Here is a 27962-nt window from a genome sequence, read left to right as displayed (position 1 = left end):
AAACGCTTTTCAAACTTTTCAAAAGCATATAAGCGGAGAAGAACAGGCAGGCAGTTGACGTCACAGTATGTGACAGAACTTGCACTTGCAAGTGTTAAAAATAGTAAAGAGTAAATTATTACATATGAGGGGCTCACGGTATAATGCATGAATTGACATTGAAAATGAATGCATGGAATACTGAACTGGCCATGAACTGGCAACCTTGTGAACCATGGGACTATCCTCTAAAAACAAGTCTCTTCATATAGTCGTTTTGCCGCATGTCGTGGCAGCAGATGTACACGGGTTGGTGTGAACGTAATGATGCATGTGCATGGAATTATTTTAGAAAACACAGAGGGTGAGATGTCCGTTGCTGAAAATAGCCGGCTATATCTATATGTAGTATTAGAGTGTGTTTTAATAATATCAGGAACAAGCTGTGTGGGTGGGGCTGCAGGAGAGACTGTGACTGGATGGACGGCTTATTCAGTTCTGCTGTTTCAGTACTGCAGACCAACCTGGGAGGGAATCTCAGCGGACCGAGCTGACTCCAGACCAGTCCTCCAGGGCCGGGTGGTGCAGGTGTCTTGCTCCAACCTAACCAACTCACACAGCTTCTGTGTGTCCAAAAACCTGCAGCACCCCGGCCCTGTGCGGACGGGTTTGGCACACCCCTGCTCTAAATGGTTTACTGCCCTCGAGTCACAGATGTCAGTGACTCATGTTCAAGACTCCAAGCTCACTTCAGCTGCTCACATGATCCAGTTGGTTCCGTCTGGACACGACGCTCCCCAGTGAGCCGGTCTTCCCATCATCATGTAAACGCTTCACTACTTAAACATATTCTATACGCCGTTGACGTTATGTTCCTCTCAGTGTTTTTGGAGCGTAAACGACACACGCGGGGTTCCGCGCCATCATTGCAAATGAGGCCATCAATCTACATATCTCTGCATTTTCACTGCGTCTGATGTGTTTACTTTAATTATTCTAATCAGAGTCTAATTCATGGTTGCTGCTAATTATTGACTGAGTTAGTCAGCTGTAATGTTTCGCCACACACACTGGGCTGCTCTCCTCAGGGTTCCCAAACAACTGAGGTCATCGAAAATATGGTGACGCCTATCTTGCCAACAGCTTCACCTGTACAACAATGGGTAATGAGGAGAGGAGCACAGTGTGTACTGCGTCTCAAAATACTGGCCACAGTGGGAAACATTTTTCAGCACACCAATTCCAGGTGCAAGACGTTACTGTATACAATGCGATATGTCGTAACCAAGCAGCCTAAATGAGATTGAACCGATGGACAGAACACAAAGTAAAAAAAAAATAGGATAGAAGCACAAAAATGTTGCCCTGTGCCTTTTAGACAGCGAAGAGTTGACACATCTCTAGAGCCCTGTCAGCTGATGCTAAAGCTCCAAGGACCGATTCAACTTAAATTTGATCATTCTGGTGTGGTGAAATTTGCGAGTTGCGACCCCGCCACCATCACCTCCTGCCATGGTGAAAGAGTTGGATGGATCAATATTTAGCTTGCGATAGGTGAACATGAACAAAGGGATGGTGCCCCACTGTTAGCCTTCTTTATGCACAGTGAAGGCGAGGGTCTTCATTTAGGTATTCTTTCGCTCTGCTGAAAGTTTTATCAAACATCTGAGACCCCGCTATGGCACTGTTACTCCACTGACTTCTGAATTCTTCATACGACTTTCTATTCAAGTGCCTGTAAAAGTCAGTCGTGAATCACAAACCTTCAGTCGTCATCCGAATCGCCGCTGATGTCAAACACTCAAAGTTTAACTGCGACTTAAAGCATCATGGAGGACTTGAGCATGGGGTCGGTTCAATGAAAATGTCAGGATGAGCTGAGATGGACTGGAAATCTATGAATCGGACGAGTGCTGTCGTGGACGCACACACACGCTGACACACACACACCTGTCTACTTGACAGCCAATTTACAGGTTTTAATTGTTCAATTAATGTTGGGACAAGAGCCGACTGACATTTGGGCCCGAGAGAACAGAGACCCCGACACTCAGACTTTTATTGTCCTTGGCGTTTAACTGCGGGACAATTTAGTGAAGACGAGTCTTCCGCTGCGAATCGATGGAAACAATTAGCTACTCGGCGGAGAGCGACGGCTCCTAAACCCTGGGATCATACTCAAGGACAAGCAAAGCTGTCCCCATCCAACTGGAGACCTGACTTTTACAACCGTGGTCCGCAGGGAGCAGTGAGGCTCAAGTGATGAATTTGATGCTCGTGGATCCTCTTTTGGTCAACCCCTCTATAGTCAAAAAAAAAAAAAGAAAAAAACGGCCCTGAGCAAGACCCCTCGCCTCAAGTCAATGTGTCATGTTGGTGGTCGGTGCTGCTGAGAAGTTGGTTCATGGCTGTAACCAAAAAAATGTCATCAGTGGGCGTGTCATGTTCTCTGTTTACAAAATGGGAGATAGACAAAGTGGTAGAAATTTTATTCAATTCAGTCAATTTCCACATTATTTACTTTGATATTTCAATAAAATCATGATAAAATTAATGAATTTTAATTGAAAATTAATGCAGAAAAGAAATTGCATGGATGTGAACCGGCAACCTTGTGATCTATGTGGCTGGGCTCTAAACACTATACTACAGCTAAGTCACGTGTTCATGTTTCGTAGCGCTCTACATTTATCATACCAATACAGTTGTTAGACTAGAAATATGTGAGACTTGGGAAGTGTGAGCTTGTGAGGAGCTTCATTTGCGTGTGTCTCAATATCAGAGCAACTGGACTTGAGTGTTGCGTTCACTTCCACCTGAGTGACACGTTTTAGAACCCTACCACTTTAGTTTCGCTAAAACCAGTTGAACACTGGCAGGTGCTATGGAAAGGACAGAGGTTCTGAGAGTCTGAACGGCAATGGATTCCGGTTTCTGATTCTCAGAACCTTGGTGCTTTGCTGGTCAAACCAGCCTGCATTCATACATGTTTAAGTGGGACAAAAGTGGTAGGGCAGAATTCAGACAGAAGCAAGACCAAAAAAATGACAAACGGCATGTTCTGACAGCGCTTGTCACTTTACTTAAGTTTTTCATCTGACAGTCGTGCATGCAACAACTTCTGATGGTGACACTTGAGGGACCTGGTATGTAGAAAGTGTGTGTGCGTATGTTCTGCAGACATGACTGTTAAATACGTCCACCAATGATGCTCACAAGCTCCGACTGACTTTTCAGATTCCTCTCTGAACACGCCGGCTGGGTCAAAATTACATTCTGGTGCCAGAACCGGCAGGGAGCTGCCATGCTTGTATAATGTGTGTACAGCATGAAATATTGCAGTATTAGATGAAGTAAAATTCCCGTCATCAGCACTTTAAAGTGCGTGGGGATTTTTGCCCCAGTAAAGACTTTGTTTTAACATAAAAGTTGGAGCACAGAGAAGAGAATTTGAAAGAGGAAGAGTTATCTCTGCTGTGGGTCGGAGTGAAGGCGCGACGAGGAGAAATCAGGACGCGTGTATGAAGGCCGGCTGCATTAATGGGGAAGTGGAAATCCGGCTGTGAATAAATCAGGCCTCCCTCAGGATTACTAATGTAATTATTTGAACGAGGGTTCTCATTAGAATGTGGCGAGGTGCAGAAGACCTGCGGAACCAGAATCTGCTGGAAATGAACTCCATAATTGATATGAGACACAGAAACGATTGATTGAAACAAAAGCAGATGAAAGTTGGGCTGTAGGACGGACGGGTGGCATGAAAGAGCAGCAGGAACAAGGAAGCGGGATCCGTCAGATAAGTTTTATTCCATCTGAGAATCATCTCCTGGAACCAGCAGAATTAAGAACTTTACATGACGCTTCCTTAAATCCACTCGCTCCCATCCAAAGTCACCTCCAAGTTGAAACTGGAAACTCAGAAGAAAGTTAAAATAATAAAACAAAACAAAACCAGTCAATCATTTTTTTTTTCTTGTCAAACACTTTATCACACACGGATTGTCAGAGAAGTCGTCATTAGAGCGTCTGAAAAGCATGCGTCAATAAATAAAGTCTTTTTTTTCCTTGAAAACGAAAGCAGAAGAGCTTCAAAGTGAGAGAAAAAAAAATCACAGAAGATGAAACTCCTCGCCATCATTTGTTTTTTTTTTTTTTTTTTTTTCAAATTTGCCGTTATTCTCTTGAAGCTATTTGCTTCTGAGACTAAATAACGAGGATGAACACTCCCTCGCTTTGGAACGACAGTTAATTACACTCCACATCAAACCCCCGCTGCCGAATTTGATCACTTTTTTCTACAAAAGAAAAGAAGCTCTTTGAAGGAGAATGGTAAACCTGGTGCGTCGCTAGCCAAAAAATGGCGGATGCATCCCCTGTACTCTGAGAAGGGGACGGCTATGCTTTTAAAATATGTTTTTCCAGTCCCCAAAAAAAACATGGATCACCACTCCTTACTTCCAAGCATGAGCAGTGATGAGGCCCCACTCTCTCTCCAGTCTGTGGGGAATCTGTTCAGAAAAACATTCAAGACTAAATACTGACCACCTGAATTTTTCTGTGGCTGCCGTGGTCAGTGCCTCTCTGAAGTGTTGAACAAAGAAACATGGCGACACATGAGCCACCCTTCTGCTACGCTAACTCAGCTCATGTTGGTAAAAAATGGTGGCTTCAATTTTCAAGTTTTTCTCGGTTAAAAATGTGACTCTTTCTCTCGGTTCCTCACGTTGTTGATTGTGTGAGGTCACTGCCAGGTCATTAAACATGAAGGTTACTACAAGTCGCTCTAGTTTGTGGAGTACTCTCTGTCAAGAGTCTGAAGATAAGGTGAGAAGCCAAGACACCTGGGAGAGGCTGATACTAGAACCTGTAGTTCTCTGTAGAGGTTGACATGTTGTGAGAATGTTACCTTATATCAATTGTAAAAATCTCATCCGTAGCTCTTCAGTCAAAGTTCTTCAACATTGTACGTATATAATCATCAGCCTGTTCCCTTAAGGTACGTTCACACACAACACGACTTCCGGAAGTGACAAGACTGATTTAGGCGTAGTTTATTTGGAGACGGAAACGACTAAATCCACCACCGTTTTGTGTCGGATGCAGTGTTCATTTACACGACGACACTGCCGTCACCGCATGAATGAAAAACAGGGTCCGCAGTGGGAGCTATTGGTGACGATGGCGGCTTTGTCGCCGAGTAAACGTCTCACTGTAAACTGAGACTGCGCAAATAGATCCTGCTCATTCTAACTCACTGACCACTTCATTCCAGTGGTCATCTTTGTCTTTGTTTTTTGTCATTTCAAATGTATATTTATGTCATCAGCCATCTCTTCCGTCACGACATCCGAAAGCTTCACAATGAAAAAAACTGAAACGGTTGATTACACATTTTTACAGGGAAAAATATCAACAGCCATTTACATCACTGAGAAACTGAATTTAACTTAGAGATGTTGGAGAAAACATTCTTTAAATTACATCGACGAGAACATTTACAAACAGTAATACGAAGAGCTTCCTTTTGAGAAATGTTCGTTGCACATCACAATCCTTCGTCTCTAGCGTTAGCATGTAGCACCTTTACATTCAGTGTTACAATGATGAAAAACATCCCACTTCAATGCAAGAGCTGATGTTTTTTAATTCCCCTAAATAGTTTTGGAGGAAAAGGTCGCAAAATGTCCTTGGGTTGCGGCAACCAGAATTTTGGATCCTCACTTGAGTGGACGTTGAGTTGACTCTCGACAGTCAGCAGTTCTCTTGAGAGCCGAGTCAGATTGTCACTGCAGTAGAAGAGCACGAGAAGAAAACGTCCGCCCTGCTGGTTCGTCTAGTCCTCAAGTAACGGCGACAGATGGAGGAAAACAAATTACCTGCAGCTACGCGCCGCATGACAAGGTCCTTCGCTCGCGTCAACGCTGGCTCTCTTCAATATTTACAAAGAAACCTGTGGTCTCTGACCTCATCTGGATTTCTTGGCCCCTTTTTCTGGATCAGCCGGAGTTGATCTTTTGAGGCCAGCCTCCTCTAGTCATGTGGTCCGAGGGTTGGGCAGGTCAAAGACGATGGGAGGGTTCATGGGCAGGAAGTTGACAGTGCAGGCCGACGCGTTGACGAAAGTGGTGGTGCCGTCGGTCATCATGCCGTAACCTGGAGACAAGAGTGCTGCGTTCACAATCACTGAATGGATGCAGGAGCAGATTTCTCCAAAGTCAACAAAACAAAAATACAACCAGTTGATTTCAAACCAACTCCAGATGATATTAACCCTTTAGGTAGAAGTTTTTTCAATGAAATATTCAGCTTCGATATAACTGTTTTCAGAGGTCTGTAGCTGGAAAAGGTTGGAGATAAAGGCACGCAGTAAAGAAGAAAACCAAGCAGGGGCCATGATGAAGTCCATGGCTTTTGCAGATGTTTATCTATTACACTAGCGATATTCGTATTTACTTCTCAAGCAACAATGATGGTGGTGGCCGGGCATCATCACTGGGTACGTTGGTGTTGTGAACACTGCTGCTGCTATTCACACTGAATTTTGTTTCATGGCATCCGCGTCTGCTGCCGCGGTAGATGCATATTATGGCAGCCTCCATCATGGTGACCGTCCATGAATCAGCTCCAGCATGTGCCTCTTGTGGACTGTCACTGCGAACGGACGCTAGGCACAGAAGCAGAGGTGCATCACTGAATGATCTTTACCAGTGTTTACCAGAGTGTTACTGTACTCTGAATGTGACTCAGTGAAATTTGCTCTCTCTTGCTCGCTTTGACTCCTCGACCATTCAATTACCACCGTTCTTGTCTCTGCTACTGGGTGCGGTTTCCAAACTGTATTTACACCCCCGAATGTGACGCAACTGTGTTTTATGGCATTGCTGCCTAGAGGGTTAAGACATATGGGTCACATTTATTATTTAAATAAAGATGAATCACAAAATCAAATAACTGAGATACATTATTCAACATGAAAGGAAAGCTGAAAATAAATAAATAAAATTAGCCAATTAAAATACAGTGGTACCTCGGTTTTCGAACGTCTCGGACTTTGAACAAATCGGAGTTCGAACAAAGATTTTGAGATTTTTTTGCTTCGGATTTCGAACGAAAATCCACCTCTTCACTTTTGGAGAGCCGTCACTCACTCGGCAACCCCTCCCACATGCAGCGGCCACACACATAGAGGAACAGCGCACCTGCAGCAGACACTCTACATTCACTCCTACAAAAGCCTATTTTAAGGCTTGGAACGCATTATTTCTTTTTCCATTGATTGTAATGGGAAAAATCGATTCAGATTTCGTACAAATCGTTTCTGGAATGGCCTTCTGGAACGGATTGTGGTCGAGAACCACTGTACATCTAAATGTAATATACTATTGGAATTAAAACAGGACATGATTGCACCGTATACCCATGTAAGCTGGATTGTTTATATATTTTGGTATTTCTAAAGCAGCATTATCCTGAGTGAAGCCAGAGATTATAAAGAAAACTGTATAAATATGTACAGAAGTATGTCCGGATTTGAAATCTGTGCGTCATTGATGTTATTCTTAAATACGGTCGACTGTGAAACTTTGATAAAGACTGCTATTGACGGTTTGGAACAAGACGACTCACTCCCTTAAAAAGCATGTCTGCTCAGCTCTACCTGGAGATGGATGATGAATTCAACAATGGACCTGCTAAACTGGAATATTCACAGCTTCATGTAGGAAACAGCCTGGACTCTATGATTAAAGTTGGAATCTCGTTTCAGTAATCGATGATTCCGTCACACACCGTGGAGTTTAATTTTTCTGCTCACCATGAGAAGCTGATGAAACACAGCAGGGGGGCGGAGTTTAAATGTAGGGGCGAGGGTAATTATCTCCACTGGATCTTCCCCGTTGCATGTCTTCAGCTCCGAGTGGCGCCTCGGAAACATGAGTCTCTTAAATCCCTCTGCAGACCTCGCTTCTGTATTTCACAGGTAAGTGGCATTTTGATGGTTTCTTCATCTTCAACTCCATTTACAATCAAAGGTGTTCATTTGTGCCCGAAATAGATGAGTGGGTGAACCTTGACCTCTGCTGTCAGGAACATTACAAACACTCATTCTCATCCCAAGGTCTGCCACTTAAACCACGGTTTCATGACACGTCTTAGTTCTGATCATCATTACTCAGCTTCATAATACCAATGTACCGTTTCACATTCTCCAATCATTGTATTCATTCCTTTTTATGGTTAATATGATCCTCGCTGTTCATCTCCAGCATTCCAAGTTCAACATTGCATCTGCATTCAATGGGGCTCTCAACACTCGTCTTCAAACTTCTCCACGGCCGTCCTTCAAGGCATAACCAGATTATAAACCAATAATATTGGAGAATCCACAATTGTTTCATGAAAAAATACTCATGTTTGACTCGCACAATTTTGCTTCATTGAAAGCAAGAATATATTGGACATCACATTTGTACTTTTTGTCATTTCAGTCAGATATCTATCTGTATTGAATTTTTTCCCTCGACTCTATTTCAACTGGTCGATTCAGTTTGTGCCAAACCTTCATGGATGTGTCCAAACACGTGCAGTTTGGGCTGAACTCTCCTCTGGACTGTGTTGAGAAGCTCCATGCAGCCGACACGCTGCATCTTCTTTGGGACCCAGTCCAGGAATCCTGGCGACAAAAAAATAAACATATAGTCAGCGTGTACAGCCAAGTGTGTGATGTGTGTATGAGCCTGACAATAAACAGTGGTGAGTTTTGGGATTTAAATTTATGGGAAGAGAAATGTTGCTGATGCTGATTTAATAAAAACATCAAGTTGGAGAAATGAGTGGAGTCTCCTCTCTTATGTTTTTCGCTCCACTCTCTTGGTAATTGAAAGGAAAAGACACAAGAACAAATTTGCTGCGACCTAGGAGAAGGTAAGATTGTTGACGGGACCTGAAACACCTATGAAAAAAACGAAAAATGGAAGAACAAAGTACAGGAATGTAGTTCAGGAACTAAGGATGTGTAAAAAAAATAAATCTTAATCGCAATATAATATATTTAATCATCTATTATTTTCAAATTGTGAATTTGGAAAGAGAAAGCTCATGGGGCAAATGGTACTTTTAAGAACAAAGATAACAACACAACAACATGACACAAATGACACTTGTAGGCATTTGCGTATACATAGATTAATCAATCTTTAGAAACAGTTTTAGTATTTAGTATTTTCTGTACTTGGATATGTTTGAATGGCAGCTGTATGAATTAGATAAAGATACAAAGTCATTAAAATATGAAAATACAAGGAAGGGACAGATTAAAAACAATAAATACTTGAATACTGTATTTAAACTGTGTCAAAATTATTGTTGCATAAAATTAAATTGAGGATGCATGATCAGGTTTGAGATGGTATATTTAATGAAAGAATCATTTCACTCATTATAAATCCGGTCATATAGAAGAACAGCAAAACTGGGATGTCAAATGAGGTCAAATTGACTTGAATAAATCACTCATAAATATTTGTCAATAACAGTATAAATTTGATTTTTGGAGAAAGAAAACAGTACTCATAAAACAATAAATACTGTATATAGTAACAATCATAAATACTGTAGATATGATGAAGGGGCTTCCAAAATATATACGTACAAGGGTCTCTATTTTATCCTATAATTTCATGGATGCACAGTTATTGTCAAAATAATCAAATCACAATGATTTTGATCAATAGTTGTCACAACTATTGATCACACTTCTTCATGGTGCCCGGAGAAAGAACAGTGACAGAAACAACATGTGTAGATAGCTTTCAATTCGAAACAAACCTTTAAAAATAAATAAAATGATAACGAAGAAATGTGAATAAAACTAGCCAAGAATTTAGGATTTATCCAAGAAAAACAGAATAAATCTTCTTCTATGCTGTTACAGAGATCTATCAGGAACACAAACCTTGTAGAAACAAGATCAGAATATGGGAACAAACACAGTTCTAAGGTCTTTCCCTGTTCCCATATCGTGATACCATGACCACTTTGCCTGCAAATTTGTGAACATGAATATGGTTCATAATAAATCTGTGTGGCCAGGCTAGTTTAGAGGAGTTTGAGACTCTGGTGAGCCAGGATGTACACATTATTTACTTTATCCCAGCCACCGATCATTGAAACGGCACCTTAACCACAGGATTGCATCCGCCACACACAGTCTTCAGACAGGGCACTGAGTGACAGGTCTCAGTCAGATGCAAAAAGTCATGGTTTTGTCATGTTTCGTGTGAAACCTATGAACCATTTGGTCAATTGTGAATGGAGATATCGCAGAAGATCAGTGTAGTTTGTGCGGCAAAAAATTGTAACCATGAGGATAAAACACCGCATTCACATTCCATACACATTCCACATTCCAGGAGATTCAAATAAAGAAACGAGTTTGTGTTCAAGTCATTTTTCAGTCAGTATCATGCTGCTGTGACAGAGACGTGAAAGGTTGTTATAAAACACCATTTTGGATTTTCAGCATATTTTGGCTGCTTGCTTTTAACTTCCTCCCCTGTGAGAGTCGTCCACTTGTCATTTCACTTAAACTCTTAAAACAACAGAAGCAGCTAATGGAGCTCTGATGTCATAAAAACCTCACACGCACGTCTTTGTCCTCCAAAAGTATCGACCGCCAGGGAAACAGTCACTTATGGGATGAAACGTGTCAGAAAAGTGGTGAGGAGTTGAAGAGAGGAGAAGTGGGAAGAGGAGAGCAGCGACTCTAGATTGTCTTCAAACTTCTCTCTGCAGGATTGTGCCGCTTTGTGATCGTTGATTTCCCTTTGCCTTCCTTTTATCACTTACTCTTATTTGATCTAAAATCCCAACTTTCACCTTCATTTCCTTCCTAACCCACCTACCCTCAATACATATGCTTTTCTTAGCAGTTCATACATTTTCTGTCGTTTCTATATGTCAGTATATACTTGCATGTGCATATTTCACATATGGCCCGTTGCCTGAACCTAAATTTTGGCAATATCACCGAAAAATAAAAACTATTACTGTGGCTGTGCTATATACACACATGGTCACATGGCAACAGCAACACAGAGAAACTGACCAAAACATGTTTCCTTCAAGCTCATCTGTCACGTGATCAGTACAAACATCTTCCCTTCCACCAACTTCAATTTACTCCCTGTAAATAATTATATATTTACAGCCAAGTCGTCACTTCTGTCAGCCGTCGTGGGCGTCTGTGCGTTTCATGCTTTGATAGCTCGCCGTCGTTAGCTCCATATGCTAGCAGCGGCGAGAGGAGGAAAGCTGGTGACGCCCGACTGAGCTGAACGGAAAATAAATGGACGAAGATGACGGCGCAGAAATCAATCACACACTTTCGTGAGCGACACATCTGCGTCGGGAGATGAGCTGTGAAAATGCGTTTGTGCGGGAGAACTGCTTGGAATGTGTGTGGAGTGAAAATTGAATTACACCAAAGACAGTCTGAGATCCTGGCCTGGGGTTTGACTCCCACCATACTATGATATACTACGGTACCTGTGATGGCTTCCAACAGAAAAGATGGAAATTGTAGAGTGAGAAGAGAAGACACTGCTGCGAGTTTATGTGCTCAGTGATTATGGCTCTGAACTTAAAGTCTGCACAAAGATAATGCGTGTTTAATAAATAGATGAAATATTCATGTGTGCAGTGTGGGACTCACCCAGCGGGGGGCAGTGAGTGACTAGGATGTCTGTGTTATCTGGTATCTGGTTCCACTTGTCCAGCAGCGCCTGACCTCGTGGCAGGTTGAAACCCCAGCCGTAGTACCAGGGCTGCCTGCAGATACACAAACACAACACACGATCACTCATTACACAGACAGGAATGGATCTGGGTTACAAGGCATTGACGGTAAAAAAAAGTAGTTGCACACACAAACACAACGTAGCGTTCAGCATGGACCGTTGTTTTTCACTATTTTTCACTTTCATTGCTGCTGAAAATGTAAACAATATTCAAAATGTGAATAGCAGCACCCACAAGTTGTACAAGATTCAAATAATGCTCCAGAACTGCTGCTAGACCCATGACTTACACCTGAGGTTCATCATCGCTTGAGGCGCTTGGTGGTCCCCACCACTCTGATCCAAACAAGGAGGAGAGAGCCATGTCCGTGTACGCAACCCCTCATGGGGACCCGAGCTGGAATACTGCACTTAGCACAACCTGAATCATGAGACACCGGTGAAATCCGACGCAAAAGTGAAACAAACGCCATCAACTGCACCAGAGACACTGACTCACCATGTCAGCAAGAGGCAGCTGAAGGTCTCAATGAGCCTTCACACCATGCATCTCTACTATTTTATCCCTCTAAGAACCACAATATATGCTGAGTTATACGCAAAATGTGCTGCTTTAGAATTGGCTGAACACAACGATGAACGGCTTCCTTTAGGTTCCCAAGATTCTTGAGACATGATTTATTGGGACCTCAAGAACCAGTCGTCAGGTATTCCCTGTATTGCTAACATCAACACCTGCACCACGGGATAATGCTATAGAGCTCTGTATTGGCAGTAATCTGGCGACGCGATACGTATCCCGATAGAGGAGTGACAACATGATATATTGTGACAAAGTGTCATATTGGTGCACAATGAAAGGGAGAGGATTATTGTTTGCTGTGTGTATTTGATTCCAGCATGGCTCTTGTCTGTTACCCTTTGAATATCGCAAGCAATGCTCCCCACAAATTCAACCATCGTATTGCTTTTATGAGGTTGATGGTTCAACTTGGGCTTGAAGATTTTGTATATTACAAGGTGGTGAAGGTGCATTTTAATTCCTCGCTGCCCATCAGTGGTTGGAAGCTTCAATTCACTCACAAACATGTCTACGCTTTTCTTTAATAAATAGCAATATAGTGGAGTTCTATAGTGGACTAGTGGGCTTACAGTATGGTGGAATATCAAAATGTTGCACCGTTTAGTAATGTGATACTGAAGTGTATCAATGCTTTTTCACGACTCTTTGCAATAGGCCCCATTGGCTTTCTTATAACCCTTTGGACCAAAAGTCACCAGCAGAACCATGACGTGTACAACCAGAAGTGGCATGAGAGACAAGTGTAGCACTTATGTTGAGTCTCCAGGAGGTCACTGCAATAGCTTGAAACCAGGATGCATCCAGTTTTGCAAGTCTAGCTGGTACTGTGCAGGCCTGGCACTCCCCCCTGAAAAAAGCTAGACGGGACTGATCTAGTCCCATTTTCAATTTTTCTTTTCCTAAAAAAAGTTTTCCATGACTTAAACTCAAGTTCCTTCCCCAGAAGGAGGTCTACAGTACTTTCCAATCAAGAACAAGGAATGTCATCTGAAACACATTTTTTTTTTCAAGTGGAAAGAAACAAAGTGTTTATGCATCCAATCCCAAAAACCTACAGTTTAATCCCTGACACAAACCGAGTGTGTCGGATGGCTGCGGTCACACATTTGCACACATTACTGGCAGATGAGGAGATGAAACCGAGCCGGTGAGGAGAGCAAAACGAGGGAGGAAGAGGGATGAAATGAGAAAAAAAGGAGAGCAGCTTTGATGGCTGCATCTCGTTTTTACTTTCATCGCAGACAGAACGGCCGTGAGTGACGCAGGAGAAATTAACATGTCACTTACACTCTGTACTCCGATCCATCTTCCTCCGCCATGTGCTTGTGTGTGTGTGAGTGTGTGTGTGTGTGTGTGTGTGTGTGTGTGCGCGCCCGCAGGCGACGACATCCGCCACCGTGCGACTGCCTTTTTTCCCCAAATTGCCGCAAGCAGTCACTTGAAACGCCAACTTTATCGCCATGGACTCGTCTTTGCTCACTGGAACATCAGATTTGTTTTGTTTTTTCTTTTTTGGGGGGAGGGGGTAAATGTAATTGCCCCAAAATGTGTGTGTCTGACATGCTTGGGGACATGAAAAGCAGATGGAATAGAATTAAGGGAGGACAGTTCTGACACTTATACACAAACACCTTTTGTTTTCTGAGGAGAGCCAGCGCTCGGGGTCAAGCACGTGCCTGGGCCCTCCAGTGGAAGACGTGTCCTATTTGGGCTGCAGCGAACGCCATTAAAATTCCATCACCCGCCGATCATCAGGGACTCCAAACATTTCGGAGGAACGGTCCGAACACAGTTTCAATAATTCACACTGTGAATATTAAAACATTTAGGGCCGACCCCTGAATATGAATATATGGGATGTAATATTGATGTCCATCGTAACATGGAGATCTCAATTAAAAATGGAATGAGCGCTGCGACTCGATTGATGTTCTGCTTTCCCTCTGCGGGAGCGACGGGTGAGCAGACGAGTGCTCTAATGATGGACGTCGGCAAGATAAGTGCAGATGAAGATTCATGAGATGGACCGATGAGTGGCTGGGACCGATGGAGAGACACTGGCTAGTTTCAAACTGCACCACTGCAATAATAAAGAACATTGTTTTAGCCAACGATTGATTTTTCAATCTTGCTGTCTCATTTCTCAATCATCTTCAAAACAATGGACATTTTTGGTTAAAATATAGTGCTGATCAAGATGAACAGACATTGGTGAAGTTATGGCACAAGAACATACGTTTGCACTGGCACCTGCCCTTGTTATTATAGACTGTTTAATACTTCTGTGAATAGGTTTTTATTCCATGCACAGTGACCTGAACAAACGCCGCTGGTAGTAGAAGATTCAGAGGTTAAAAGTGTCAGAATCTACAGTAACTTACAGCTAGATCCATTAGAGACAAGCCACACTGTCCAGCTGGCAAATATTATTGCAGTTCTGTCTTAGGATGCAGTATTTGTGGGTGTAGATTATAGTGAACATGCTCACTAGCATTTGTGTTGTATTGTGTTTGCTGTATTGTGACCATTGAGAGGGGCCGTCAAACCCAAAGAAAGGGATTGATAATAAATATCAAGTGATGACATCGTGTGTGATTATGAAATGACACTTTAAAAATGAACGGAAATGTTGGTTTGTTGTGTTTGACTCAATTTAAACCACATTCCATTGAAAGATTCTCGATGTGTCTCATATATTTCAAAATCTACTTTCATTTCTGATCTATAAGGGACAAGAAATATTCTTAAAATAGCCAACGATAAAGTCGAACAAGTAAGAAAAATAATCAAACGAAAAAGTTAAGTTTCAGTTGCATCATAATGAACAAAAAACAATGCACAAGACAAAAATGTCAGCGACAATGTCAGTTTTATAGTTTTACTCTGACGCCTGGAGGGCCACATAAATACAGCCAAAGGGCTGTATTTGGCCCCCGGGCCACACGTTGCCCAGGTCTGGCATACAGCAATAACATACAACATTAAAAAAAATGTAAATTAAAGACAAAAATGCTAAACAAAATATAGCTATCATTTTTTTGCTCTGAGAAGGAACACATTACATTGGCTGTGAGACTGCAGAGCACACAGCTGGAGAACAGAAACAAAAAAGTGAACTTATAAGGGTTTAAAGTGCTGCCTTCACTAGTTGTTTCCTTGAGTGAATAAGTACTTAAGTGTTAGGCAAAACAAATGCATAGTAAGAGGTGAAGTAGTTTGGTCCATTTCAGTAACCTTCATAAAGATTTTTTTCATAAACAGAAAATGTGAATTTCAAGGTTTATGTTCCCCTTTGTAGGTAGCACACACCATTTTAGTCCAGAAACAGGCAAAGCAATTAAAATGCAGCACATATTTATGTGTTGCCCAAAAAGGACTAGGCGGCTTGTAATATGTCAATATAGTTTTTGTATTTGAAAAAAAAAGTTTTCTGCAAAAACAGCTTTTTGTTCATTTCAATTAATTTCTTCAGCCAAGTCAGATGTTTTCCCCAAAGACAACAATTCCAGATGGTTGTTCAAATCAACACTGCCAACACCGACTTCTCCTACAATATATCTTCTTAAAAGAAAATTCCCCCCACAGAGCTTTGAATAAGCTAAAAGAAATCCCCATCTATCTTTTGGAATGATTTTAAAAACGTCTGACAGTGATGCAGAGATATTTGTACGTAATGAACTTTGAAAAAAAAAAGCTTGCCATCTTTCTGCAGGCACAAGCTCTCTGTCATCGATTACTGTCACTCGTGTCAAAACTTTGGAAAGTATTATTTTTCCAATTAAGAACTTCACTTTTGCGTTTGAAGAAACTGTAAATCAAAAAAAGTTGTCATGTGGAATCCTGAAACACTGACGATGGAGTCAATCATCTTGTCACGGCGGGATTACGCCATCTTTAAAAGAAGCGGCTGACTTTGTCATAATTTTGCACCATCAATCACTCGGTGAGGGAACAGCATCACTTCCTTTCATGCGGCTTATGTCTCCTTTCACGGTGCCGGCGGAAGACGGGCTGTAGGCGTCTCCATCACTGTTTCGCAAAACAGATTATCTCTGGCAAAGAAGCCGCGAACACTTGTGTGTGCCGGGTAAATCCCAGACTCGATGGATGTAATTCCGCAGTTAATATCCTCGTTTCATCAGGTAGAGGATTACATGCGAGTGGCAAAGTTTCAGGAGGAGAAACGGTTGAACGTGGGAGTACTGAGGGATTCTGTGAATGTCCCTGCTGCTTTTCCTTTATCTACTTTTTTCAAAAACAAAAAAGCAGTAAACAGATGTTGGAGCGTCCGATCCCCAGGCGCAACTTCAGGCAGCACAGGGAGAGAAGAACGCTCCACACTTTCTTTGCTTCACACACAGATTGTCAACTAATTCAACCTTCTCGAGGACAGACTAGTTTCCCACAACTCTCTTCAAACAGTTATGTGGGCTGCCCTAAGCTCTTCATTTCTGCTTTTAAGTGACGGGAAGATATTGGGAACCCCCCACTCATAGAAGCTAAATGAATTAAATAAGAATGACAGCTCATATAAAGACGTTTGGAGACATGGTTGAGAGGCTCGACTCTGATGTTTTGGCCAGATGGAGAGGACAGAGAGTGGACAAGATGGGGGGAGGGTGGACAGGGGGTTAGGTGACTTGTGACTGGGGATGGTTATCAGTACAGGCCTACAGCTTATGTTGACCTTCAACTTAGACTGGCCATTGAAACTTATTTAAACATAGTCTTTGGGCAATCTTATTACTATCTCAATATGACTATGAATATGAATCTTCACAGTAAATGTATCAATATGACTTGTTGTATGTCTTATTTTGAACTATACTGTAGCTATCTGAATGGAAAAAGCAGTTATTTGTGTGAGTTGTTAACGCTTTACATAGCGTGGGATTCAAATTTGGTGCATATAAACAAATAGATTTGCCAAGCCAATTGTACACAAGTTGTTCTAAACAAATTCCTTCAGCTAGTTTTCAATGTTCTCTAGCGATGCGCTGAATCTACAAACACCAAAAACCTCAGAAATCTTGAGATGCGATAAACATACTTGAATAACCCAACAAAGCCAGTACATTTGCTTTCACTTTCCGCTGCTTTTCAGATTTTCATCTTCCAAATTGTAATCCACTCTTTTGAAGGATTGCTGATAAATGACCTTTACAAAGCTGCTGGTTAAAGAATAAATACAGCATTACTGTGGCATGTGGAATAGCTGTCTCCTCTCCGATTGGTTGTTGCATGAGGCACATGCCAGTTGCCTGGTGAAGACGTTGGCTTGTTGAGCCTGAAATGCCTTCCAGTTCTCCTTGGAAGATGGGACTTGTGCTATGTTCCAAAGGCAGACAGGCAACTCCACCTGGGGTGCCACCGAATAGAGAAACTAATCAGAAACTTGGGCATGGACCATGAAAGTTGGCTTTGGTGGTTCCACAATGTCAGAACATTTTAAAGATACATCTCCCTTCTCACTGCCTGGTCTCCCATTCAGAACGCACTTCCAAACAAGACATCTATGTTTTTTTTAAAATATTATTACTTGTAACTATGGACATAAAATTGTGAGGAATGTTTTGTCAGCCACTGTGAGCAGAGCGTCCTACACTCCCTGAGCAAATGGGAAGTGGTTTCCCCCTTTCCATATTGGTGATGACCTGGATGATGTGGCGTTCCAGCTGACACCACGACGTAATGTGCCATCCTCATAATAGCTACTGCAGTCACTGGTCGCCACAGCGCCACGTAGCTTCTGAGAAAAGACTTTTCCCACTTGTAGAGATGCCGGTCCACGGTGACACTGTGTTGAAAAAGTAACACATTCAGTCTGACCCGCCACCCGCTCCTCCTCTTCAACGGACCCTAGAGCTCAGACTCAAATGGAGCTTTTCAGAGAGCACGCCGCCCGCCGCCGCCTCTCCCCTCGGCTAATGGGGGGAAAGTGACAGGAAGGAAAGAAGAGAAAGCGGGCGGATGGAGGAATATGTCAAGAATAAGCAGAGAATGTGGAACACGACGAAGAAAGGGAGTGAGATGTAATGATGGTGAGGGATGAAGTCGGGAGTGAATGAAGCGAGAGACTGGCAGTGGTGAATCAATGATTCATGGAGTTACTGTGGAATCGGTGCCTCACACACACACACACATACACACACGCACAGACAGACTCAAGAAAACTAACAGCAAAAAGTGCTTTAAATGAGCTGGCTGGTGTTGGATACTTCAATGCTTATCCCACAGTCTTCAAGTGATCCATTTCAGGAGGAAGACCACAACTGAGTTTTCTTTTTCCAGGCCAACAAAGTACAACTTGCAGTGGCAAACGTGTCATCCAAGGCTGACATTCAGCGTGTTTAGGAAAGATTCATCTTTTTGATATCATATAGTGACTTAACATATGCATGTGCTAAAACACCAACTGGATGAATAAAACTGTGCACTTTATGTTCAAGAGTTAAGGCCAACAGTTGAAAATGGAATGGAGCCAAGGCCATTGGCCATTTTTTTTCACCTTGTAGTTAATTCATTGTGAACAGTTTTTCAATAGAGGCAGCCATTTTGTTAACTTTAACTTAAATATTTAACATATTGTTTTCACAAAAAGCTGCTTGATTATTATCTGAGTTGAGATTACTGAAGAAAATAAATTGCACAATACCCTTGAAATGAAATCCCTCCAAATGTGGTCGTATCAAACAGGTGGTTATCTTTGTAGGTTTGTGAAAAGAGAGGTGACGTCTTCATCTATTTACGTTATCTATTTATATCCGACACTTTGGCCTCTCATTAGAACGACTCACCGGGGAGCTGTTTGAATTAAAACAGCTTGATGGGGAGGCTGCCGTCCCCCTGGATTTCTTCACACTGCAGGAGACGACGGCGAAGCCAGCGATAAAATCGTCTGGCAGGTGAGACCCCACCACCCCCCGCTGCTCCGCCACTAAATGAGTCGGGCCAGGATACAGCCGCGCGGCTTTGTGATTTACCTGCCAGCAGCCAGAGAAGGGTTAATGATTCTTCCAGCTTCTGCCTCCTTCACCAGCTGCGCCTCACAAGCTGGTGTAGGAGTTTTGTTTACATGTGATTCAGGCACGACGATGTAGCCACTGTTTGCGTGATTTGTCTCACAAAGAAAGTCGGTCGATGTCATTTGTGTAGTCAGGAATAACAGCTGCACAAGCTGTTCAAACTTTTGAAATCCCTCAATGGAGAGTAAATGAAGTGAGGAATGGGCCTGACTGGGGAGGATGGTCAAGTTAAGGTGAGCAAAGCAGCAGTATACCACAAAAAAAACTTTTCTTCAAAGTGAGCTTTTATATTTCTGAGGGACCTCACACATGAAGACAAAAGGTCTGTATTGCCGTACATGACACACAGAGTCATCCTCCGAGCTAAAAATCCTGCATGATCAGGCGTGGAAAAAAACAAAAGCGAAACATCACCCCAACCAAACAGATAACTAACAGGGAAGAGGATGAGATGATGATGATCATGGGATTTTTTTTACAGGCAAATGCTGAAAGAAAAAAGGAAAAGACTGAGGAGTATATCCTGTGGACAGAGCGAACCCGGATTTGAAACGCAGGCTGCTAAACATACCTTGTTTAAAGTTTCAGGCAGCAACAACGTGAGGAAAAAAACAAATAAAACATCTTTTAATTTCATGAGAATCAGCCATGTTTAAATGCTTGCTTCCATGTTATTGCTGAACAGATTGCCACACCACACACACATAAAGATTTTTGGTCCTAACTATTGAACACATTTTCAGCACCGACTGGTTTTAGAACACTTACATGGGTTACAATAAGCAGGCAAAGCAGGGTGTATTCCTGCCTCTCGCCCAATGACCACAGTGACCACTGTGACCACTGGACTGAGCGCTGGTTAACTGACGATGCATGTAACTGAAGATCTTTTGTCATTCTTCTTCTTCGGAATTGACAGACCGAATGCTGCGTTTGCACAGTGCTTGCCCCCCACAGTTTAAGGACGTATCTGCATTTCAGGGATGTTCCATTTCTAAATTGGTTGTGAGGGTTTGGTTAAGGCTTAAAGATTGAGGTTTAAGGGAAGAAGTGGGGATGATCTAAAAAACACAGGGCAAGTCTTTGGGTCAGACTGAACATAGAGACTTCCCCAAAGTTAATCTTGACCTCACGTTGAACAGAATTTCGAGCAAGTCATCGAAGAGCTACAAGATTTACATTTCATTATGGGATTTGTAATCTTGCTGATTGATGTGCTATCTCACTGTTGGTCCATTAATATTTGATATGACAACATTATGGGAGACATAAATAATCATGGCACAGGCTGAAGGCTTTGCGATGTCCTCTGGGACTCCAGCACAATGGTTAGTAATTTCACAAATAGACAGTATTGCTGCAAATGACTGGGCATCTTAACAAGATGAACAACTGGGACGGCGAGTTAGAATGCAAAACCTATACAAAGTCACATACGTCATGAGACTTGTGTTGCCTCCTACACTGTTGTAGTGTGCAATATAGTTATCAAAATTGGTTATCAAAATTGTACACTGCTGAACAACAGCAACACAGAACCAAGAGAAAATGCACCCCAGATTTGCATTCAAATTTACAGAGCTTTCTCTGTAAATTTGAATGCAAATCTGGGGTGCATTTTTTTGTGTGACCTAAATAAAAAGGCTTTCTTTTGCCATACTGAGGTACAAGTTTTTTTTTTTTACTGCTAACAAACCATTGTGCCTTTTTATTGTGGTTTGAATACTGTTGTTAACTTGTAGCGATGTCAATAAAATGTGCAGATTCCACAAGCCAGGCATGGTATTGATCAGAGCAGAAATAGGTTTTCAATAGTTGCCGTTGAAAGGAATTCCATCAAGGTGTCTTAGGGAGTTCTCAGTTGGATCTGCAGACTTCATTTGACAGCCTCTTAACTTTGAAGTGAACAATTCCACGTGACTGCAGGTGCACGGCCCCAACTCTGAAAATTCACTTAAAACATTTGTCTAACCGCCAAGAGGACGTTTTAAGAATGTCAAGTATCGACAGAAGACGGCACGAGACAGTACAGATCGAACCTTTCTTCAGATGGCCTTGCTTCTATTCTAACCCACTATGGAAATATGCAAATCTAATAGGCACGACAAACACACACTCACACATAGAGAGATTCGCTGATTTTGAAGGCACACAGCGTAAAGAACCAGCCGACCCACTCAGCACAGCGGGAAACCGAGTCGGAAAGAGTGAGAGTGAAAACAAGTTGTTTTATACATTTCCAAAAGACGGCACGTCAATTTAATTATTCAGCACTGAAGAATAACACTGCAGTCACAAACAAGCAAGCCAGTGAATTTTTACTTTTGTTTGATATTGAACGTGTGATGGAGGAAACTTAAATTGAGCGATAGGGGACTGCAACGCCATGAGGGATTGGAAATGCATTGCTGTGCATGTGTGTGGGTCCTTGTACAGCTACACTTCCGGGGACCAATTTCTGGAAACACACGTCCTTGTAGGGACATTTTGCCTGTCGCCAAGAGGTTAAGCTTTAGTTTGATTAAAATATTAGTAAAAGCAGTTTGTTATAATTGGATTTAAGTTGGGTTCAGAGTCCTGGTTAAGGTTAGCGGTTTGTTTTGGATGGTTTGGTTGAGGGTGAGAGGCTGGGGAAAGCATTATGGCAATGAGAGGTCCTCACAAAAATGTCGAAACAAACGTGTGCGTGTCTCTGTGTTTAATCATAACTCTCCTAGAGAGGTCCAATTTTGTGGAAAACACAGCCTTGTGGGGCGTTTGTGGAGGCTTTTGCGGAGGCTTTTGCCACGGGCCACAAGGTTAAGCCTCAATTTGGGGATGAAGACTTAAAAATAACAGGGTCATAATCATTGGGCGCGCGTTTAGTTAAGAGTCGTGGTTAGGTTTAGCCATTTGTTTTGGATGGTTAGGTTTAGAGTGAGAAAGTGAGCTGGGAAAGCATTATGGCAATGAGCCGTCCCCTCAAAGATAATGCACAAACCTGTGTGTGTGTGTGTGTATCTGCCCATCATCTCCAATTTGTATCGATGACTATAGTGATATGCCACCATGAACACCAAAAAAAAAAACGTGGAAGCAGCAATGATTTTACTGCTACATATACTTTATGTAGATTAAAAATGAAGTTAAATAAAAGCAAAACATTTCTTTGCTACAAGGTAATATGGTATGTTGACATTAGGCTCACAGACAGGCTTTCAAACTTCATTACACACAAGAAGATGCTATAGGATTTTGTGTCAACTTCTGGAGTGAACTTGCACGAAACATTAACACAGCTGCTCTGATGTCAAGAATTGGTACCTTGGTACTGACCAGAACCTGAGACAGAGAGCACTGTCAGACAATGATATAGTTGTAAGTCATATTCAGAGGATTTGCGGAGCCCAACTTTACAAGGAGTTCAAGCTCTTCAAGCTTTTTATTCAAACAATTACAAAGAAGACAAATTTTGCAACGGCAAAACAAGCAGAAGATGGTTGCCATCATTTTGGCTGATCTCAAAGTGTTGTTGAAGTCCCTGGACAGTGGACAGGACACACACAAACACATCCATAGAGAGACTTGGAGTGTCCAAAGCAAGGACTTGAAAGAGTCATGGGGCACTTACTGTATATTATTGTCAAATGTCCAGTAATTCCTGTTGGAGATCATACAAGGCTCTAGGTACAATACAGAAACACAACAAAACAACTCCACAGTTGCACAAAAAGAAGAGAACTTTATACCCAAGTCATAACTCCGTAAGACAAACAAACAAAAACAAAAATACACCTAACCTAGTATTTTTGAATTAAAAAGTGGGGATCATGCTGTGGCTCATCAATATATAATTCACTCCGACGACAATCTCTCTCTGCATTTTGCAGTTTGTATTGAAATCCATTTTTAACATTTTTCCAGTCCGCAGGGAGTGAAGGACAGGAGATTGATAAAGGATTTCCCCGTCAACACATGTATTGTACACGATTGTTCTCCATACAAAAAAGTTTACTTCTAGTCCATTTGGTACACTTGCAGTTCACAGTGCCACAGACCTTGATGTCGCTGCTGTGAATGTGCCGATTCAGACAGACAGACAACACCTATTCACCAAACTCCTGATCCTTCGGGTCTTTTATCAAAGAAATCCAAACCTTCATCCTTCATCCACCTGTTCTGTACTGGTATCCATCCATCCATCCATCCATCCATCCATCCACCCATCCATCCATCCATCCATCCATCCATCCACGCATTCATCCATCCATCCATCCATCCATCCATCCATCCATCCATCCATCCATCCACGCATTCATCCATCCATCCATCCATCCATCCATCCATCCATCTGTCCCCAAGGCCAAGAGTTTTACTTGTTTGCTGGAATATCACTCTTGGACACAAACACACTCTCAAACATACACCTGACAGGTTTCAGTCTCCCTGATGTTTCTCATTTTTAATAAAGCGAATCTGCCACTGTGGAGCCATAAAGAAGGGGAGGCAGGCGGAGGGTGGGGTGGGGGGTGCACTTTTGGATGGAAGACAAAGTGAAAGAGAGCTGGTGCTGATGAGGGAACAAGAAAAACGCAAGGAGGCGGCGGACTAGACAGCGAGAGGGAAAATCACTGGACAAGATTTGAGACGGATGAATCGCTGCGTCCCCTGTCCCTGTTTCATCTCTTCTCCTCTCACCCCCGCCCTTCCCCACCATCCTCTCCTACACTCCACTTCTGCTTCCAATCAGATCTGATGCCAAAACTGATTCCAGGTCTTTGGAGACAGAAGGTTTCATGTCAAACAGACTCAGTTCACTTGACTTGATCCAGTGGGACGGCACGTTTTTTTGATTCCGACGACGAAGCCAACTTTCAGGAAATCAACATTAAATAAAGATCTTTTTTATTTTTTTTTATAAGCCTCCATGCGAGCTGCAGGCTCATCGATGTGTCTCCTTTAAGAACATTTCAATGTCTTTTTTTTTTTTTTTTTTTTCACTTTTCTTTGGGAACTTTGTGTTCTCTAGTGGAATAAATTGGGCTCCTGTCATCCATATGCTGTTCTTTGTTTAAATTTGAGGGAAGATAGTCACCAGCTGCCACATATCTGCACTGACATGGTGTCACATGCATCAGCGGGCATTTTTAGAAGAGAAGAGTTTGCTGTTTTTGCTCGTGAGAGCACTGACAATGCAATGCTTTGACAGGAACTTCAGGTCACTATTCTGTAATGAGCAAACAGTCTGTTTCAACTGGTCATGCGAGATTCACCCCCAGAAATTTCTACACTGCCATCAGTGATTTCCAGCATCCCCTTCCTTCAAAGAAGGAACTGACTTATCGAGTAAAAATCATCTGTGTTATCTAGGTGTCTGTGAGCAAAATCACAGAGAAACACACAGATATCAAATAAATTCTCAGGACTGTTGACAGTGGGATGTGCAACAGATGACAGTGTTCTAGACCAGGGGTTCTTAACCTTTTTGATCTCGGGGCCCACCTTTCACAGACCAAATGGACCCGGGGTCCATTCAAGCAACAGAACTGATTCATGACTCTTGATTTCATTTGAGATAAACAACTATATTTAATCTACTTACACATAAACAAACCCAAACCTTGTGAAATGACATGAAACCATGAGATCATCGCAAAGATGTTTATTTGCCATCGAGAAGTCCAACCAGCAGCAGAAACAGATGCAGGTCATATTCATCAAAATTACTAAAGAAAAAAAAAACATTTGATGCAAACTGTTGAGAAACATTTAAAAACTGAATAAAATTCTGAATAAAATAAATATAATAAAAACCATGTCTAAATGTCATAAAATAAAAATAATATATTTTATTTAAACTCCAAAGAAGATAAAAGTAAAGTGTAAATGAAACTATCAAAGTTAATTTTCAAAACTGCTTCAACAGGTGCTTTCATGAACAGTGTTTACTGTTGGGGGCGTTCTTTTCAAGAACTGCTCCCTAGTTTTAACTATCCCAGATTTGCAGCTGTTAAGTCAATTCAGTGGCACACTATTGCCACCATACGTGGCTAATGTATGAAAACTGAGCGTCTCACGGCCCAGGGGTGTAAAACAAAAAAACGTTCAGCGGCCCTCAAGGACGCGCTCGCAGCCCAACCATGGGCCTCGGCCCTACGGTTAAGAATCACTGGTCTGGATTACCATCTAAACCAACAAACCCTTCCAAGAATGCACCACTCTGTGTTGTCTAAGCAAGTCCTACAATGTTATCGCCCCCCAACCATTGCTATAAATAATATTTTTAATACTAATTCTGTTGGTTAAATAAATATAGGACATTGGGATGGCTAAAAGAGTACTTCATTGTTGGGCCGACTCCTGAAGTCTGATGTCACATTTACCAAGATTTCTCTACACAAACGAAAGGAACCTTCTCCTTCTGTGGTCAGCTGTTTTGTCACTGGTTGAAGCGAGTGAGAGCTCCAACTTGCTGAAGACAGAATGAAGGATGTGCACATTTACAGGTCAGATCTGTCAATCTGGAACCTGTGATCAAATATTTAGAGAGAGCATAAATATTTGATCAACTTTAATCTCCAGTTAACTGCAGATTAACATAATCCTTGCTGAGTCTGGGCAGAGATGTATTACACATCTTTCCTGCTTCCCTGAAGATGTATGGAGTCTTCTGCTGCACCTCTGTCATCGCCGACAACCACCGCAGGAGGACAGCGGCCTTTATGTGTAGTTGGACTCGGAGAAGTGAACAGATGAATTATCTCTTGACGCCTATTAAATCTGCCTCGTGTCTCTGAAATGGCTTATTCCATTTAAAAGGAAACACAACTTTCAAGGTTGTTAAAAGCTACGTTCAAAGTGAGGCTTGACATCTAACTTCAATAGATAAACAATTACAGTTCTGGTACAAAGAAATTGGAAGTTTGGGGTCTCAGCCTATTCAATGCTGTTGGACACGTATTTTAGCGATATTCGTTTTTAACTTTAGCCTAGATTTAAATAGTTTTTGGAAGCCATGATATAATCATCCAACTTGGGCCAAGTGTCTTTTAAAAAACAACATATTGACAGGGTTACGGGACGGACCCTTTTTCACCTGCCTATAATACTATTACTTCTACTACTGCTAATAATAATAATAATAATAAGATAAATATCCACATACACAGTATAAACATGCACATAAATGTGGTTGCGGGTGTCTCAAAGAAATAGAAGTTGAAACACAATCTACAGTCTATAAAAATGAGGCTTTATGAGCGTTTTAAAGATGGAGGTTCATGCTGCATTTCATATCTCCGCTGGCAGACTGTTCCACAGTGCTGACGGAAAAGGCTCTGTCTCCTCTAGAATTAAAGCTTGATTCAGGGGCAACTAGCAGAAACCCACCTGAGGATCTGAGGGTCCTGACTGGCCTGTAGGAGGTCAGCATTTCTACATGACTTAGCTCAAATGCCACAAATTAAAGCACGACAAGTGACATCTAGAAGACAAGATACAAGATACCTATCAAGAATGATTCAGAAGTATCGATACATTTTAAACTTTCTTTCCCTCAATCGTGATTTGTTCCGAACTACATCAACACATTCCGGGACACAAATTATTTCATAAAACATTTATCTAAAACTATTTGTTAGTGGCACGACTTGCCAACATTCTTCATCATTTGCCACAATCAAACTGTTAGGTTGAATAAAATGTTTCGGGATGTTCCCTTGAGGGACGTCCCCACCCACACACACAAACACCCACCAACACCCCCAATCTGCTGGGCACTGTTTCGGGAGGGAACTAGGATGTGACAATTCAGCCGGGAACCCTGGCAGTCAACTTCATGCCCGGCGATAATGAGCTCCCGCCGGAGTCCATTCTCCCGGGGCTCGCCGAAAAAAACATCAGCGCAAGGCCTAAGTGAGGAGTGTGTGTGCACAGGGTTTGTTTTTTTTTTTTTTTTTTTGGAATTGAAACAATACTGCAGAAATGAGTTGTGTACTTTTGACGGTGGGAAGGCAGAGAGGAAAATGGAATCAGACAGATGGGCAGACGGCGAGCGACGTCCCTGCTGAGGCCCAGAGCGTGTGCTGGATGTGCCGGAGACGGGGACGGGATCACAGCACACGCTTCACGCTCCCTTGATGCGGCAGGTGGAGGCCTTCCCCGTGTGTGTGTTTACCGAGAAGGAAAAGGCGGATGTGTAGAAACGGAAGATTTGAATGAATATGAACCAAGCCAGGACAGACATCACTCAATGCTATTAATGATGGAATCTTCCAGTGGACCGTAGGTAACAGGTTGCTGCATAAAATAAGTGGTGATGAGACTCAATGATCGAATGTATATCTGTGTACACAATAGTCTGATGTCACGATGGATGAGGACAAACTATGTAGGAATCGTGAGGATCCACAAATCTAATGGAACAGAAAGTAGAATTAGAAAAAGTAAGAGGTACAGAAATACTGAGGCCGACTGTGATCATCGAGTCAGTGTTGTGGATCTTATATCAAGTATCCAAACACCAATACCTTACAGTAGAGACAACACACGACACTGGGATGGTACGTGTCGGCGCTGAAACCTGAGGCACCCCAGTTACTA

General features: G+C 42.2%; 1 protein-coding gene across 1 annotated transcript in view; it reads right to left on the bottom strand.

The window, feature by feature from the left end:
- Positions 1-3573: 3573 nt before the first annotated feature.
- The window catches only part of mpped1 (metallophosphoesterase domain containing 1), a 65286-nt gene continuing 40897 nt past the window's right edge, over positions 3574-27962 (bottom strand). Inside the window, exons 6-8 of the mRNA XM_053863053.1 lie at positions 11690-11805; positions 8537-8650; positions 3574-6132 (exon numbers count right to left, since the gene is read on the bottom strand). Of these exons, the coding sequence (XP_053719028.1) occupies positions 6014-6132; positions 8537-8650; positions 11690-11805 (349 nt within the window). The 3' untranslated portion in view covers positions 3574-6013. The remainder of the gene's footprint in view (positions 6133-8536; positions 8651-11689; positions 11806-27962) is intronic.

This window comes from Synchiropus splendidus, chromosome 4 (assembly GCF_027744825.2).
Source record: "Synchiropus splendidus isolate RoL2022-P1 chromosome 4, RoL_Sspl_1.0, whole genome shotgun sequence".
In the NCBI taxonomy this organism is placed as follows: domain Eukaryota; kingdom Metazoa; phylum Chordata; class Actinopteri; order Syngnathiformes; family Callionymidae; genus Synchiropus; species Synchiropus splendidus.
This window is presented reverse-complemented; position numbering and strand designations above follow the sequence as displayed.